The sequence below is a fragment of the Scyliorhinus canicula genome, chromosome 9 (genome assembly GCF_902713615.1).
Source record: "Scyliorhinus canicula chromosome 9, sScyCan1.1, whole genome shotgun sequence".
Lineage (NCBI taxonomy): Eukaryota > Metazoa > Chordata > Chondrichthyes > Carcharhiniformes > Scyliorhinidae > Scyliorhinus > Scyliorhinus canicula.
This window is the reverse complement of record NC_052154.1, coordinates 111,087,889-111,106,682: the sequence shown is the minus strand read 5'-3', so window position 1 is coordinate 111,106,682 and position 18,794 is coordinate 111,087,889. Positions and strand designations below refer to the sequence as shown.

The following is an 18,794-nucleotide window of genomic DNA, read 5'->3' as shown; positions in this document are numbered from 1 at the left end:
ACCGAGGTACAGTGAAAAGTATTTTTCTGCGAGCAGCTTAAATGATCATTAAGTACATGGGAAGAAAAGGGAATAAAAGAAAATACATAATAGGGCAACACAAGATATACAATGTAACTACATAAGCACTGGCATCGGATGAAGCATACAGGGTGTAGTGTTAATGAGGTCAGCCCATAAGAGGGTAATTTAGGAGTCTGGTAACTGCGGGGAAGGAGCTGTTTTTGAGTCTGTTTGTGCGCGTTCTCAGACTTCTGTATCTCCTGCCCGATGGAAGAAGTTGGAAGAGTGAGTAAGCCGGGTGGGAGGGATCTTTGATTATGCTGCCTGCTTTCCCCAGACACTAAAGGAGATAGCTGAGGAGATTGTGGAGGCATTAGTGTTGATCTTTTAGGAATCACTGGAGGCAGGGAGGGTCCCAGAGAGTTGAAAATGGCTAATGTAATACCGCTGTTTAAGAAGGGGGGAGGCAGAAAATGGGAAATTATAGGCCACTGAGCCTGACATTGGTCATTGGTAAGATTTTAGAGCCCATTATTAAAGATGAGATTGTGGAGAACTTGGAAGTGCATGATAAAATAGGACTGAGTCAGCACGGCTTCATCCTAAGCGGAGGTCATGGCTGACAAATCTGTCAGAATTCTTTGGGGAGGTAACAAGGAAGTTGCGACAGTGGAGAATCAGTGGACGTGATCTATTTAGATTTCCGTAAGGCCTTTGACAAGGTGCTATACAGGAAGCCGTTAAAGACGTTAAGAGCCCATGATGTTAAGGGTAAGATACTGGCATGGATAGGATTGGCTGACTGGCAGAAGGCAGAGAGTGGGGATAATGGGGTGTTTTTCAGGATGGCAGCCGGTGACTCAGAGGTCTGTGCTGGGACCACAACCTTTCACAATATACATCAATGATCTGGAAGAAGGAAGTTTGCAGATGATACAAAGATTTGTAGAGGGGCAGGTAGTATTGAGGAAGCAGGGGGACTGCAGATGGACTTGTTAGGCTAGGAGAGTAGGCAAAGTAGAAGCAGATGGAACACAATGAGGAAAAGTGTGAGGTTATGCAGTTTGGGAGCAGGAATGGAGGCACAGACTACTTTCTCAATGGAAAAAGGCTTAGGCAATCAGAAGCACAAAGGGACTTAGGAGTCGTGGTTCAATATTCTCTTACGGTTAATGTACAGGTTCAGTGGGCAGTTTGGAGGGCAAATACAATGTTAGCATTCATGCTGAGAGGGCTAGAATACAAGGTCAGGGATGCACTTCTGAGGTTGTATAAGGCTGTGGTCAGACTCCATTTGGAGCATTGTGAGCAGTTTTGGGCCCCGTACCTATGGAAGGATGTGCTGGCCTTGGAGAAGGTGCAGAGGAGGTTCACAAGAATGATCCCTGGAATGAACAACTTGTCGTATGAGGAGCAGTTGAGGACTCTGGGTCTGTATTCGATGGCGTATAGAAGGATGACGGGGGATCTCATTGAAACTTATAGAATACTGAGAGGCCTAGATAGAGTGGACGTGGAGACGATGTTTCCACTAGTAGGAGAAACTAGAACCCGAGGGCACAATCTCAGACTGAAGGGACTGAGTTGACGAGGAATTTCTTCAGCCAGAGGGTGATGAATCTGTGGAACTCTGCTGCTGTGGAGGCCAAATCACTGTGTTTAAGTGGCACGGTGGTTAGCACTACTGCCTGCAGCACTGAGGACCCAGGTTCAAACCCGGCCCCGGGTCACTGTCTGTGTTGAGTTTGCGCATTCTCCCCGTGTCTGTGTCGGTTTCACCCCCCCAACCCAAAGATGTGCAGGGAAGGTGGATTGGCCACACTAAATTGCCCCCCTTTATTGGAAAAAAAAATAATTGGCACCTTAAGATAGAGATAGATAGGTTCTTGATTAATAAGGGGATGAGGGGTTATGGGGAGAAGGCAGGAGAATGAGGATGAGAAACATATCAGTCATGATTGAATGGTGGAGCAGACATGATGGCCGAATGGCCTAATTCTGCTCCTATGTCTTATGGTCTTATGTCAACCAGCATTTGTATCTTTTTCATGGAAGGTTAACTCAACAGGCTCGGTACCTCACTAGAGATTACGTCCTGGATTCTCCGTTCTGACCCCCCACCCCCATCAGTCCTCTACCCCGGCTTTGCCAATGGTGCACTGCCTCCAGCACCTACACCCTAGTGGTGGGAGTGGTGGATCAAGGGGGAGAGGCCATAAGTCATTTGCCCCTCTGCCACTGACAGGCTGCAGGGAGGGCGGGAGCTGGGGTTTAGGGCACAAGGGTCCTGGGGGTTGAGTGGGTGAGGGGTTGACCCCTGGATAACCCTAGAACCCCTCATCCAAAGCCCTCACCCATCAAACCAAAGGACCCTTGGGGGACCCCTCACTGCAGCCTGGCAGCGGCAGAGGGGTGCATTATCAGTGCCCTGACCCCCTATGTGGGTTCCACCGTGCCAGGTGCGGGTTTCACTGCCAGGATGTATGTGCCATTGGCAATCCCACGGGGTGGGGGCTCAGGGGGCGGGTGGCTGAAGGGGGGGGGGGGGGGGGAACTGATGGGGGTGGCTGATTGGGTCACACTAATGCAAGCATGGTGTGGAGGGGGATGATCAGTTATTCCCGTGGTGAGGGGGATAATTCCCTTCATTGTCAGCTGGGGGTATCAGGATTTGCGTTGTGGAGGGAAGGGGCCCGCCACTGGAATTTGTGATTGGGCTGCCCGCTCAAAATGGCGGTCCAATACCCTGATCCTGATGGAAACCGGTGAGTTCTCTGCCATATATAAATTTGCATGGTTTAAGCGTGTGGTTCGCGGGGCAGCATGGTGGTTAGCACTGCTGCCTCACAACACCGAGGTCCCAGGTTCGATCCCGGCTCTGGGTCACTGTCCGTGCGGGGTTTGCACAATTCTCTCCCCATTTGCATGGGTTTCGCCCCCACAACCCAAAAGATGTGCAGGGTTGGCAGATTGACCGCGCTAAATTGCCCCTTAATTGGGAAAAAAAAATGAATTGGATACTCCCAATTTGTTTTTTTTTTAAAAGAAAAACAAAGGGAGCGTTCCTGAAGAAAGTCATGGGAGCTTTACTCGACCTTGTTAGTGGGGGACTGGCGAGTGCGATCCTGATAAATCAGCTGGCGAGCCTTCATTTGTGTTGAGAAGCCCATGAGGCCTCGTTAAGTGGACCAATTAGTGTTGAGTTGCATTGTTGGCCTCGCTAGTCCGATTCCCACTTAACACCACTCTTCAAAGATTTTCCAATGGGCATAGTTCTCCCAAAACATTTCTAAGTGAATTTGTGGCAGGTTTTTCAGGGAGCTTTCCGCCAGCTTTGCCAGCGAGTTCCGCACCGCTATTCAATGCCACTTAGTCACTTTTTGGGGCCCCTGGGAGTTTCTCACCGGTTTAGCCCGCGCTTAGAATTATTTTTAGCATTGTGAGCTGAACTCCGAGATTGGGCCACCATTTTGAAACGGCGGCCCGATCTCTCCGTGGGCTTCTGAGTCCCCACACCTCCCATCCGTGGGCAATGCCACCCTCCACACACATGGACACTATCCCATACCCCCAACTGAGGTCATTCCACTATGGGTCCCTGGGGTCCCCCCTCTTCAGGCCCCTCAAACTCTCTGCCATCAGCCCTCCTTCTAGGACAGCCACCCTTCACCCACCTAACCTCCTGGAGGCTCCTACTTACCTGCCCTGCACTCTCCCCGCCCTTCAAACCCCCCCTCCACCCTCATTTCATGGGCATGCGCCCCTCACTCCCTGACCATTGGCAGTGCAACCCTGGCACTCGGGCACCCTTGCACAGCCACCCTGGCAGACAGGCAGTGCTCCTGCTGGCTTGGCAGTGCCATCCGGACACCTTGGCAGTGCCAGAGTGACAGTGCCAAGATGCCAGCTGGGCAGTGCCAAGGTGCAAGGTGCCCACATTCCAGGGGGAGGGTCAGGGAGCCTCCAGTCTGTGGTGGCCTTGGGAGACCACCCACCCCCCAGTGCAATTCCGCCTGGTCCAAGTTTGTGTGGGCCAGCACTGATCGGTGCCCGGCTGTAGTCTCCCTGGAGAGACCAAAGAATCAAGGAAGGCCATTGGATCCCACGCAGGTAGGTCATAAGCAGGCTTACAACCTACTTCCATGAGCCTCAATCAGTTCCGCCCATTTGGGGCAGGGTTCCGACTCCGATGTCTTGCGGGACTTCGGAGAAACCAAGGAGGCGGGAAGGCTGTCGGGAGGCTTGCTGCAAGCCTCTCCTGGTATTCGCACCCAAAGTCCACTTCATACTACGTTGCCAAAAAGTAGCAATGGGAAGGATTTCAGAGTTCAGCAAAGGAAAAATTATAAATTCATAAGAGAAAAAAATAAACTAACAAGAAACATGGGGCGGGATTCTCCAATAATGGGGCGATGTCTCCACACCGGCATGAAAACCGGCACCAACCACTCCAGCGTCAAGGGCTCCCGAAAGTGAGGAATTCTCCCCTTTCTAGGGGAGTAATTGCCACCGGAGTGGTTCCCGCACCTCCAGCCAGTGCTGAACGGCCCACGCATTGGCGAAACGGCCGGCGTATTTCCGCGCATGCGCGGAATGGCCAGTGTATTTCCGTGCAAGTGCGGGGGTTCCCTTCTCCGCACCAGCCCCCGGGCAATATGGTGGAGCCCTACAGGGGCCCGGTGCGGAATAAAGTAGGCCCCACATAACCAGCCGCCCGCTGATCGGTAGGCCCCGATCGCGGGCCCGACCACAGTGGGAGTGCCCCCGGGGTCAGATTCACCCGCCCCCCCCCCCCCCCCCCCCCCCCCCCCCCCACCTACAGGACGGCCCCCGTACACTTACCTTCCAGGTCCCGCCGTGTGGGAGCCAAGTAATCCACGCCGACGGGAATCAGCCAAACTCATCGGCTACTTGGGCCATCGGGGCCTGGAGAAGCGCCGGGGGGACCGCTGTCAACGGCCCCCGACCGGCGCAGGGGGGAATCCCGCGGGCGCCCGAAAAACAGTGCTGGAGAATAGGGAAGCCAGCGCCGGGGTAGGATTCCCTGACCCGGTGCAGGATCGAAGAATGCCGGCTATAAACAGATTGTTAATATTTCTCCAGGTATTTGAATAGGAAGAGATTAGTGAAAGTAAATGTAGGCCCATGAGAGGCAGTACAACTGAAATTATAAATGGAGCATGAGGAAATGGCAGAGACAGTAAACATATGCCCTGTGTCTGTCTTCGCTGAAGAATAGAACAATGGAAATAATGGGGCACAAAGAACCAAGCAACAACAAGAACATGAATAAATCCATTTCAGGAAAGAACTAGTACTGAAGAAATTAATGGACTAAATGTGAACAAATCCCCAGGATTTGACAACCTGCATCCTGGGGTTTTAAAGACAGTTGCAGAGATAGTGGATGGATTGTTTTGATCTTCCAGGATTTCTTAGATTCTAGAACAGTTCCTAAGGATTGGAAGGCAGCAAACATTATCTCATTATTTAAGAAAGGAGAAAAAGCAAAAATTGGGACTGTAGGCTAGTTAGCCTAACATGATGGCACGGTTTTGACAATGGGGCACTTAGAAAATCATATTATGATTAAGCAATCAACACCGATAAGGAAATAGTGTTTGACAAATGCGCAGAGAGGTTTTTGAGGATGTAAATATAAGATGGATAAGGGAGAACCAGATGATGTATTGTATTTAGATTTCCAAAAAGCATTCAATAAGGTATCACACATAATTACACATTGCAGGTTATTCCACATAATTAGGACTCATGGGACTGGCGGTAATGCTTTAGCGTGAATTGAGGATTGGTGAATGTATAGAAAACATAGAGTACGAATAAATGGACATTTTCAATTAACAGAACTCCACAGGGTCAGTACTTGAGCCTTAGCTCTTCACAATCTATATATTGACTTAGACAAAGGGTGTAATGTATCCAGATTTGTTGACAATACAAAGCTAGATCAGAAAGTAAGAAGTGAGGAAGACACAAAGAGGCTACAGCCAATGTAGACAGGTTGGGTGAGAGGGCAAACAGATGGCAGATGGAAAACAATGTCGCAACATGTGAAGTTATCCACTTTGATAGGAAAACTAAAAAGCAGAATATTTTTTGAATGGTACAAGATCATGAAATGTGTGCATTCAGAGAGACCTGGTGTCCTTGTACCTGAATCACAGAAATATAACATGCAAGTAGCAAGCAGTTAGGAAGACGAATTATGTGCTCACTTTTGTTATGAAGGGATTAGAATATAAGAGTAAAACCGCAACAGACACCTGGAGTATTGTGTACAGTTTTGTCTCATTACGTAAGGAAGGACATACTTGCCCTAGTAATAATAATCTAATAATCTTTGTCACAAGTAAGCTTACATTAACACAGCAATGAAGTTACTGTGAAAATCCCCTAGTCACGAGACTCCGGCGTCTGTTCGGGTACACCGAGGGAGAATTCAGAATATCCAAATTACCTAACAAGCACGTCTATCGGGACTTGTGGGAAGAAACCGGAGCACCCGGAGGAAACCCAAGCAGACACGGGGAGGACGTGCAGACTCCACACAGACAGTGACCCAAGCCGGGAATCGAACCCGGGTTCCTGGCACTGTGAAGCAACAGCGCTAACCACTGTGCTACCATGCAGCCTGGTGGATTTTGGTTTAAAGTTGGAGCCTACTCAGTGCACGCAGTGGAGTTTAGATGTAGGGTCATTGATGGATTTGGGATTTTGTGGGCACATGTCCAAGGCCATTGGCGAGTATGTGGAATTCAATCGGAATGTTTCTGTCTCGTACTCCAGGCTTTGGGAAGCCTTGAAGGCGGTGTTTGGAGGAGAGATTATATTGTACAAGGTGCATATGGAGAGGGAGGTAAGGGCGGAACAGCAGAAGTTGGCGGAGGAGATTTTGGCTGGTATTGGGTTGATGCAAAAGGGTAAAGTGCCTGGGCCTGATAGTTCCCAGTGGAATTCTCTAAGCTTCTGGGTCTCCTTCTTCAACACCTTATCGGCGATTCTGAATATCGAACTGGAGCCTTGTCCTCTGGTGGTCATTTGTGGGGTGTCAGACTCACCGGGGCTACAGACGGAGGTGAAGGCAGATGTCCTTGCCTTTGTCTTGCTGATTGCCGTGAGGCGAGTGCTGCTGGGGTGGAGGTCTTCATCTCCACCCAGTGCCTGCCTCAGTATGGTTGGGTGACACAATAGAGTTCTTGTACCTGGAGAAAGTCAAGTCCATTGTTAGGGGGTCGGTTAAAGGGTTCTACCGGAGGTGGCAGCCATTCATGGCCAACTTTAAGGAATTAGTCACCGTCAGTTGTTAAACGGGAGGGGGAGGGGTTCTGTGTATTTTGTTTGTTTTATCGGATGTGTTTCTTTATCTTGGTGGATGGGTGGCATGATTAGTCGGGGTTTTTGTAATGGTGGTTCTTGTGTATTATGGGTTTTGTTGTAAAATTTATTGTAAAAATTGGAAAATCTTTAATAAAAATATATATTTTTAAAAAGACGTTAGAATACCAAAATAAATGGGCAGCACGGTGGCCTAGTGGTTAGCACAGCTGCCTCACGGCGCTGAGGTCCCAGGTTCGAATCCCGGCTCTGGGTCACTGTCCGTGTGGAGTTTGCACATTCTCCCCGTGTCTGCGTGGGTTTCGCCCCCACAACCCAAAAAATGTGCAGAGTAGGTGGATTGGCCACGCTAAATTGCCCCTTAATTGGAAAAAATAATTGGGTAATCTAAATTTAAAAAAAAGAATACCAAAATAACAAAATCCCTTTGAAATGTAGTCATCATTGAAATGACGGCACTAGTGTCTGCTGGGATATTGACTCCAGACTCACCTACACTCCTCCTAATTACCAATTCTTCATGTCTGAACCTCAGCAGGTTGCTCACTGCGAGAGGCATTGTGGCCAAGTCCAATCCACTTTGTTGTATTTTCTAATAAGCCTCACTGGCAAGTGACCAGTTTAGGGAATCCAGGGGAATTTCTTCTTACCAGGAAAACTGGGTCTAATTTCAGAATCCCTATCGTTAACCTGCCCATGATCAGCTCAGCTGGCATAGAACCAGAATGCAGCCTGATACTTTTGTTCCATGTGGGGTTGAGTTACACATTGAGCTGTCCTTTGCAGCAATTCGCATTGTCGCCCAATGAGAGCATTAGTCTCATTTACATTGGGGGCAGTGTCAGAATCTGGTGCAGGGATTCCCAACCTGTGGGTTGTGACCCCCAGTGGGGCTCCAGAGGTCACATTTATGGTTGCAAGCACCGCTACCTCTGTGTAGAGGAGACTCCGGTAAAGCAGCGCTGGATCCATTGGATCCCCACCTCCAAACAGCAAGGGGTGGGCAGTTAGCCTAAAACGCCCTTTAACCTTAGGAGCGCAGGCCGAGACGTTGTGTTCGACTTGGCGCAGAGACTGGAAGATGTTAATCAGCACTGACCGAGTGGGCAAAACTACGAGGGGTCATGTGGCTGTACCTGGGAGTTGGGTAGTCGCTTCAAACTGTACTCCTGTCCGGAACTAAGTCCCGTGAAGGGCAGCTGGGATGGGAATTACTTCCCGCTGTGGAGGATGACAGGAAACTACTGCATACCTTCTGGTCCCTACGTGCACCTTGGGGTTTTGGGGCATTTCTACTGGGAGGGCGGGTCCTATGGCGCATGACTCCCTGTCATATCCACAATGTCAGACCCAAAACAGAGAGAGATCTGCAAGGTCATTCACCAGCCCATCTCTGAACCTCATCCTATGAGACGATCGGCAGGTGCGCAGGAATGTGCTCTATCCACCTGATGATAGTAGGCCAACGAGGGAAATCCAACACTGCATGGGTGCAACTTCAATATATCAGGATCCAAGGCCCAGCGGCAATGGCATGTCCTGCTTTACTGTGCATCCACGCTGAGGTGGAGAGACAACTTCATCTCCTTAACCCATCAGCAGACACGAAAAACTGCACGAAAGGGGTGGGAAGAGACGGATCCAGCAAAGGTGAAGAAGGAACCATCAATCTCCACAAATCACATGGCTGTCTGAGCTTTGTCCTTGTACGTGGATGTGCTCTGCATTGTGGATGGAGTTATCCCACAACCCTCCTGCTCAATGATGGCCGACCACACAGACGCTGTCTATCTTATGAGGGGAGGAATGGACCAAATTCCAATGCTCCAAAGCCATGCAACTCCTCTCAAACATGTTTCTTCTTTGAGCAGGAGAGGTTCTGTCACAATCGTAGAGAACATGTGAAGGTGGGAGTGGAGCAGCTCCAACGGTATTCGAGGAGATCATATCTGAGCTTTCAGGAATGGAGCAGGACAGAGCCATCGGGCTTCCACCTGGTAAGGATTCATCCATTCAATCCAAACCTGAGGGTCAAATCTGCCTCCATGTTAGAGGCAATTGATGCTATCACTTGCATACTCCTATCTCACTTACAGGTGCCTTCAGGGAGAAAACCAGGACTCCCTCTCAGGCCTCAACCATGAGGTGAACCAGGGAGGAGAGGGGAGCGGAATAGGAGAGCTCCACACCTGGCGAAGTGTCACAGCAGTCACTTGCACCCTCCACCAGCTCAGGAACAGACACCTCGATAGGTAGTTCAGGAAGGGTCTCATGATCTTTTGGTGACTTCATGGACACATGCATTTAGCGCATGTCTAATTCTGACAGTTCATTGGTGATGTCACGTGGTTCACACCCACAAAGAGCCAGAACTTCATTTTAATGGAATTGAATAAATTGGAATATGAATAATCAGCCCGCCCCTCGTCACATGATCCCCCCCTCACAGAATATTCAAACCTCGTTGATGTGGCAGCTTTTTAAACATGGGATTCAGTCAAAGGACCCCTTCAGGAGTGCTAAGGTTAAGCATAGCCCCGTGGAAAAGGACATGCCCGGGCATAGCACAGGTTGGCACTGAGAGGCTGGGACTGTTTCTGCTTGGCAGTGTCAACACTACAGTACCAACCTGTAGCAGGGGCAGTGCTGGGGCAGACCCTTTGGGAGCTAGATGGTGGAATTTCCCATTATATGTGATGGGGGGGGGGGGGGGGGGTGAGGAGGAGTTGATGTCCAGTTCTGATTGGGACACCCTTTAAAGATGGCATTGTGGTCTAGGTGGAGCCGGGCTTGTCGGAACTATCAGTCCCTGCCTCGACAGACTGATGGCGAAAACTCCGTCCGCTCATTTTCTTTCTTCAGAGAGGCTCAAGTTCTGGAGTGAAGACTGGTCTGTGCTGCTAGAGAGCTACACAGCGGTTTCAGTCAGAGCCAGACACTTTGGAAGATTATGATAAGATTCCGCTCATCATTTATTTACATAGTAACCTTGTAATTATTGAATAAAGAACAAAGTTGAAGGATCTATAGGTACAGTGACCTTTTTAACACCATTTCAACTTGCTTCACGTACAACCAATTACACTGAAATACCATCAATGTTGCTTTGTTGACAAATGTTGGACATAACACGGTCACACAAACAGCAATAAGATAGGAGATCAGTAAACTGTTTTTGGTCGTGTTCACGGAGGGGGGAGGAATATCAGTGAGGACATCAGACTCTGATTTTCTTTGAATTGTCCATAGTGCTCCTAACGTGCTCTCCGAAGAATGCTACCTCATGTTAGAACATAGAACATACAGTGCAGAAGTGTGAGAAATAAAGTATGAAGGAAGAATGTAGTGCTGACACAGAGAAGCAGGCACTTACATTGGGGTCAGAGCTTTTCATCTTCAACCGGTCCACCATCCCGAGCATGGCAGCCTTCAAATCAGTGGGAGGCCGATTCTGAGAAAGAGAAAAGGATTGACATTACAAAAGAGTTCCAAGGACAGTCCAGCTTTTCATACCATAGGTACAAGACACTAGGGATACGCCAATGTCATTTAATTTTCAAATGCACAAACCCTTTGTGTCCTACGAGAAAGATATTGCGATGGATTTGAAATAGTGAGTTTTGTGTTGATGTCTTTGAAATGGTGAATTGAAATGAAATTATTGTCACGAGTAGGCTTCAGTGAAGTTACTGTGAAAAGCCCCTAGTTGCCACATTCCGGCGCCTGTCCGGGGGGGGGCTGGTACGGGAATCGAACCGTGCTGCTGGCCTGCTTTAAAAGCCAGCGATTTAGCTTAGTGAGCTAAACTAGCCCCTAAATGCACCTAAATGGAGCTGAATAAAGTGAACCGGGGAGGAAAAGGGGGAAACACTGAGTCATATAGTCTAACTTCTGCACAAGGGGACAAAAGCAGCTTTTGTTTTGGAAAGCGAGGAAAAGGTGATTTCTATACTTGCTTGCAGAAAGGGAAGAATTTCACATCCAGATTATTTTGATTTGGGATCAAGGGAATGTCGGTTAGGCAGGAAAGGACACACACACACAAGATTCTCTGTATATCTGGTGTAAGTGAATCACAAACCTGTCCTTCATAATTGGAAATCTTTCCCCTTTTGTGATAAAACACCATCATTCTGTGTGGACTGCCACAGCAATAAAAAGACTCTCCAACTTCAATCAAAAAAGTTATTCTTGCCAGCACTTGCGATCATTTTTCTTTCTCCCTTCTACCCCTGAAAAGCATGTACATTAAGTGTGAAACTGATAAATGGTTAACAAAAGGTCGTGTTGGCAGTCCTGTAAAATAATTCAAAAGTACTAGCATTGATTAGTGCCCTTGCTCACAGATTCTCAGAAACTGTCATGAGATTAAAATAGAGTTAAATGCAATTGGCAAGATTGGAAGTATCCAGTAACTCTACTATTAGCAGAAAGGGAATAGTATAGATAAAGGGACCTTCATGTACACCGAGCTTTGTCAGATATCACAAAGATTTCAGAGTGGTTCACATATAATTCATTACTTTGCAGCAGTCACTACTATTATATGGGTAGCCATGATGTGGAGATGCCGGCGTTGGACTGGGGTGAGCACAGTAAGAAGTCTTACAACACCAGGTTAAAGTCCAACAGGTTTGTTTCAAACACTAGCTTTCGGAGCACTGTTCCTTCCTCAGGTGAATGAAGAGGTATGTTCCAGAAACATATATATCGACAAATTCAAAGATGCCAGACAATGCTTAGAATGCGTTGCCTGGTGATTGTCGCGCGATGTCCGTTCATTCACAATCACCGACAATGGCCAGGCAGAAATGTTCCCTTCCAGTCGGGGAACACTTCAGCAGTGAAAGGCATTCAGCCTCTGATCTCCGGGTAAGCGTTCTCCAAGGCGGCCTTCAGGTCGCGCGATAGCGCAGAATCGCCGAGCAGAAACTTATAGCCAAGTTCCGCACTCATGAGTACGGCCTCAACCGGGACCTGGGATTCATGACGCATTACATTCATCCCCCACCATCTAGCCTGGGCTTGCGAAATCCTACCAACTGTCCAAGCTTGAGACATTTCACACCTCTTTAACCTGGGGTTACCCCTATCTCTGGAGCTGTAAAGACTTGGGGCAGGATTCTCTGACCCCCCCGCCAGGTCGGAGAATCGCCCGGGGTCGGCGTCAATCCCGCCCCCGCCGTGTCCCGAATTATCCACCACCCGAGATTCGGCGGGGGCGGGAATCGTGCCGCGCCGGTCGGCGGGCCCCCGCGGCGATTCTCCGGCCCGCGATGGGCCGAAGTCCCACCGATGACTAGCCTCTCCTGCCGGCGTGGATTAAACCACCTACCTTACCGGCAGGATTGGCGACGCAGGCGGGCGCCGGGGTCCTTGAGGGGGGGGGGGGGGGGGGTGCGGGGCGATCTGACCACGGTGGCCTGGCCCGCGATCGGGGCCCACCAATCGGCAGGCGGGTCTGTGCCATGGGGGCACTCTTTTTCGTCCGCCTTCGCCATGGTCTTCACCCCCTCCCCTGCGCATGCGCCGGTATGACGTCAGCAGCCGCTGATGCTCCGGCGCATGCGCGGACTTACGCCGGCCGGCGAAGTCCTTTCGGCTCCGGCTGGCGTGGCGCCAAAGGCCGTTCACGCCAGCCGGCGGAGCAGGAACCACTCAATGTGAGGGCTTGGCCCCTAAAGGTGCGGGGACTTATGCACCTTTGGGGCGGCCTGACGCCGGAGTGGTTCACGCCACTCCAACACGCCGGGACCTCCCGCCCCGCCAGGTAGGGGAGAATCCCGGCCTTGATTACCTGCAAACGCTCGCATTCTAAGCATTGTCTGGCATCTTTGAATTTGTCTATATATATATGTTTCTGGAACATACCTCTTCATTCACCTGAGGAAGGAGCAGTGCTCCGAAAGTTAGTGTTTGAAACAAACCTGTTGGACTTTAACCTGGTGTTGTCAGACTTCTTATTATATGGGTAGTAATGGCCAAATGTATCTCATGGAAACAATGTGATGAATGAAAAGTTCTGGTCATATTTCTTGCGGGATGTATGTTGGCCAGGACGCTAGGAGAATTCCCTATCTTTCAGCTGGTGACCAGAGATTCTTCATATCTAACTGAACATGCACACAGACCCTGGGTTAACATCTTACTCAAAAGTCAATGCAGCACTCTCTCAGTACTCCACTGCACTGTCAGCGTACCTTTACAGGTTCAGTTGTTAGAGAGAGGTTCGTATTCATAAACTTCTGAATCAGAGATGCAAGTGCTACTAATTGAGCCAAATTGTCATTTGCGCATGTGATAAATAAATGCTATCTGGAGAAAGTGTCATAGAACATAGAACATAGAACGATACAGCACAGTACAGGCCCTTCGGCCCACGATGTTGCACCGACATGGGAAGTCAAAAACTAAAGGCCATCTAACCTACACTATGCCATTATCATCCATATGCTTATCCAATAAACTTTTAAATGCCCTCAATGTTGGCGAGTTCACTACTGTTGCAGGTAGGGCATTCCACGGCCTCACCACTCTTTGCGTAAAAAACCTACCTCTGACGTCTGTCCTATATCTATTACCCCTCAATTTAAGGCTAAGTCCCCTCGTGCTGGCCACCTCCATCCGCGGGAGAAGGCTCTCACTGTCCACCCTATCTAACCCTCTGATCATTTTGTATGCCTCTATTAAGTCACCTCTTAACCTTCTTCTCTCTAACGAGAACAACCTCAAGTCCATCAGCCTTTCCTCATAAGATTTTCCCTCCATACCAGGTAACATCCTGGTAAATCTCCTCTGTACCCGTTCCAAAGCTTCCACGTCCTTCCTATAATGAGGCGACCAGAACTGTACGCAATACTCCAAATGCGGCCGTGCCAGAGTTTTGTACAGCTGCAACATGATCTCATGGCTCCGGAACTCAATCCCTCTTCCAATAAAGGCCAACACACCATAGGCCTTCTTCACAACCCTATCAACCTGGGTGGCAACTTTCAGGGATCTATGTACATGGACACCGAGATCCCTCTGCTCATCCACACTGCTAAGAATTTTACCATTAGCCAAATATTCCGCATTCCTGTTATTCTTTCCAAAGTGAATCACCTCACACTTCTCTACATTAAACTCCATTTGCCATCTCTCAGCCCAGCTCTGCAGCTTATCTATGTCCCTCTGTAACCTGAAACATCCTTCCACACTGTCTACAACTCCACCGACTTTAGTGTCGTCTGCAAATTTACTCACCCAACCTTCTGTGCCCTCCTCTAGGTCATTTATAAAAATGACAAACAGCAACGGCCCCAGAACAGATCCTTGTGGTACGCCACTCGTAACTGAACTCCATTCTGAACATTTGCCATCAACCACCACCCTCTGTCTTCTTTCAACTAGCCAATTTCTGATCCACATCTCTAAATCACCCTCAATCCCCAGCCTCCGTATTTTCTGCAATAGACGACCGTGGGGAACCTTATCAAACGCTTTACTGAAATCCATATACACCACATCAACTGCTCTACCCTCGTCTACCTGTTCAGTCACCTTCTCAAAGAACTCGATAAGGTTTGTGAGGCATGACCTACCCTTCACAAAACCATGCTGACTATCCCTAATCATATTATTCCTATCTAGATGATTAGAAATCGTATCTCTTATAATCCTCTCCAAGACTTTACCCACAACAGACGTGAGGCTCACCGGCCTATAGTTACCGGGGTTATCTCTACTCCCCTTCTTGAACAAAGGGACCACATTTGCTATCCTCCAGTCCTCTGGCACTATTCCTGTAGCCAATGATGACATAAAAATCAACGCCAAAGGCTCAGCAATCTCTTCCCTGGCTTCCCAGAGAATCCTAGGATAAATCCCATCAGGCCCCGGGGACTTATCTATTTTCACCTTGTCCAGAATTGCCAACACTTCTTCCCTACGCACCTCAATGCCATCTATTCTAATAGCCTGGGTCTCAGCATTCTCCTCCACAACATTATCTTTTTCCTGAGTGAATACTGACGAAAAGTATTCATTTAGTATCTCGCTTATCTCCTCAGCCTCCACACACAATTTCCCACCACTGTCCTTGACTGGCCCTACTCTTACCCTAGTCATTCTTTTATTCCTGACATACCTATAGAAAGCTTTTGGGTTTTCCTTGATCCTACCTGCCAAAGACTTCTCATGTCCCCTCCTTGCTCGTCTTAGCTCTCTTTAGATCCTTCCTCGCTTCCTTGTAACTATCAAGCGCCCCAACTGAAACTTCACGTCTCATCTTCACATAGGCCTCCTTCTTTCTCTTAACAAGAGATTCCACTTCTTTGGTAAACCACGGTTCCCTCGCTCGACCGCTTCCTCCCTGCCTGACTGGTACGTACTTATCAAGAACATGCAATAGCTGTTCCTTGAACAAGCTCCACATATCCAGTGTGCCCAACCCTTGCAGCCTACTTCTCCAACCTACACATCCTAAGTCATGTCTAATGGCATCATAATTGCCTTTCCCCCAGCTATAACTCTTGCCCTACGGGGTATACTTATCCCTTTCCATCACTAACATAAAGGTCACCGAATTGTGGTCACTGTTTCCAAAGTGCTCACCTACCTCCAGATCTAACACCTGGCCTGGTTCATTACCCAAAACCAAATCCAATGTGGCCTCGCCTCTTGTTGGCCTGTCAACATATTGTGTCAGGAAACCCTCCTGCACACATTGTACAAAGAACGACCCATCTAATGTACTCGAACTATATCTTTTCCAGTCAATATTTGGAAAGTTAAAGTCTCCCATAACAACTACCCTGTTACTTTCGCTCTTTTCCAGAATCATCTTCGCTATCCTTTCCTCTACATCCCTAGAACTATTAGGTGGCCTATAGAAAACTCCCAACAGGGTGATCTCTCCTTTCCTGCTTCTAACCTCAGCCCATACTACCTCGGAAGAAGAGTCCCCATCTAGCATCCTTTCCGCCACCGTAATACTGTCCTTGACTAGCAGCGCCACACCTCCCCCTCTTTTGCCCCCTTCTCTGAGCTTACTAAAACACCTAAACACCGGAACCTGCAACAACCATTCCTGTCCCTGCTCTATCCATGTCTCTGAAATGGCCACAACATCGAAGTCCCAGGTACCAACCCATGCTGCCAGTTCCCCTACCTTATTTCATATACTCCTGGCATTGAAGTAGACACACTTCAAACCACCTACCTGAACACTGGCACCCTCCTGCGAAGTCAAATCTGTGCTCCTGACCTCTATACTCTCAATCTCCCGTACCCCAAAACTACAATCCAGGTTCCCATGCCCCTGCTGAATTAGTTTAAACCCCCCCAAAGAGCACTAACAAATCTCCCCCCCAGGATATTGGTGCCCCTCAGGTTCAGATGTAGACCATCCTGTCTATAAAGGTCCCACCTTCCCCAGAAAGAGCCCCAGTTATCCAGAAATCTGAATCCCTCCTGCCTGCACCATCCCTGTAGCCACGTGTTTAATTGCTCTCTCTCCCTATTCCTCGTCTCACTATCACGTGGCACGGGTAACAACCCAGAGAAAACAACTCTGTTTGTTCTCGCTCTGAGCTTCCACCCTAGCTCCCTAAAGGCCTGCCTGACATCCTTGTCCCCTTTCCTACCTATGTCGTTAGTGCCAATGTGGACTACGACTTGGGGCTGCTCCCCCTCCCCCTTAAGGAAGAGAAGTGGATTAGGACGCTAAAAGATTTGTTTCTTCGGGGTCGGTTTGCAGGATTGAAGGAGCTGTAAACGAAGTATGGGCTGGAACAGGGAGAAATGTTTAAATACATGCAGGTTCGAGATTTTGCCAGGAAGGAGATACAGAGCTTCCCGGACGAACCGGCTGGAGGTGGTGCTGACGACAAGGGGACTGGAGAAGGGGGTAGTGTCAGTGGTGTATGGAGCTATTTTGGAAGAGGATAAGGCACCACTGGAAGGGATCAAAGCAAAGTGGGAGGAAGAATTGAGAGAGGTTATAGAGGGGTCTGGTGTGAGGTGCTCCGGAGAGTAAATGCCTCCACCTCATGTGCGAGGTTAGGGCTGATACAGCTGAAGGTGATATACAGAGCACACCTCACGAGGGCGAGGATGAGTCGATTCTTCGAAGGAGTAGAAGATGTGTATGAGCGTTGCGGGGGGTGCGCTAATCACGTTCATATGTTTTGGTCCTGTCCAAAGCTAGAGGATTACTGGAAGGAGGTTTTTAGGGTAATTTCCCAGGTGGTGCACATGAAACTGGACCCGGGTCCCCGGGAGGCCATGTTCGGGGTGTCGGACCAGCCAGGGTTGGAAACGGGGGTGGAGGCAGATATCGTAGCCTTCGCCTCGTTGATCGTCCGAAGGCGGATCCTGATGGGATGGAGAGCAGCCTCTCCACCCTGTGCCCTGTTGGGATGGAGAGCAGCCTCTCCACCCTGTGCCCTGGCGTGGCGGGGGGACCTGTTGGAATACCTGACCTTTGAGAAGGTAAAGTTTGAACTGAGGGGAAGGACGGAGGGGTTCTACAAGCCATGGGCATTATTCATTGTGCACTTTCAAGAACTGGATAACATCAAACATTAGTTGTGCGGGAGGGGGGCTGTGTGTATTAAGGGTGACTATGGGTAATCCCGGATTCTTTTTTGTCATTTGTTTATGTAAACGTGCGGGCTGATGTTTGGGGGTTGGTGGAAGGATGGGATCGTTGTTATTGTTATGGGGATTGACATATTTGTTGATGATTATTGTTTATTGTTGGTGGGTGTAAATTCGGGAGAAAATGTGAAAAAGGAGAATAACATTTTTTTTTTTTAAATATAGAATGAACAGATTCCTTTCTCGATATTCAAATAAAAATTAGCGAGTTAATGTGTGCAACCAAAACTTCAAAACATATGAATTCAAAAACTTCCCTTATTCTGCACACAGCATTCCATTGTCAGATACCCGCCTGTACAGCAATATCAACTTCTTTGTACACGCGTTTCTTCTTCGGCAGTTGATATATCCACCCATTTAATTTTCGGCATTATGGGCGGGACTCTCCGTTGACCAACATTGGAATTGGGAAATGCGATTATGCGGAGAATCGGTTCTGATGCTGAAATCGTGGTGGCTGCTGGTTTTATGTCAAATTGAAATTCTCCAGTGACTGAACAGTGGAATCAATGCGTTCCATTTTGCACATACAGTAAACGCCGTTGGCATATCATTAGCGGGCCTGACCCAGTATTCTTCGGGGCCTCCACAATACTCTGCCTCCACTGGGTTCCCAAAGGCTAGGTTCACTTCAAAAATTTGAGAGACAGGTGCCGTGGCTGATAAGGGAGAGAGAGAAGGTAGGACAGGGAGAGGTGCGACCGTGGCCTGCCGGTCATGACACTGGTCAGGCTGCAGAGGCGGGGGTGGGGGTTCGGGGCGCTGACTACCCTACAGGACTGGGGTGGTGT

General features: G+C 48.9%; 1 protein-coding gene across 1 annotated transcript in view; it reads right to left on the bottom strand.

Annotated features, from left to right (window-relative positions):
* Positions 1 to 18,794, bottom strand: part of trim44 (tripartite motif containing 44) — a 120,147-nt gene that overhangs the window by 81,822 nt on the left and 19,531 nt on the right. The window contains exon 2 of the mRNA XM_038807397.1: positions 10,733 to 10,810. Within this exon, the coding sequence (XP_038663325.1) occupies positions 10,733 to 10,810 (78 nt within the window). The remainder of the gene's footprint in view (positions 1 to 10,732; positions 10,811 to 18,794) is intronic.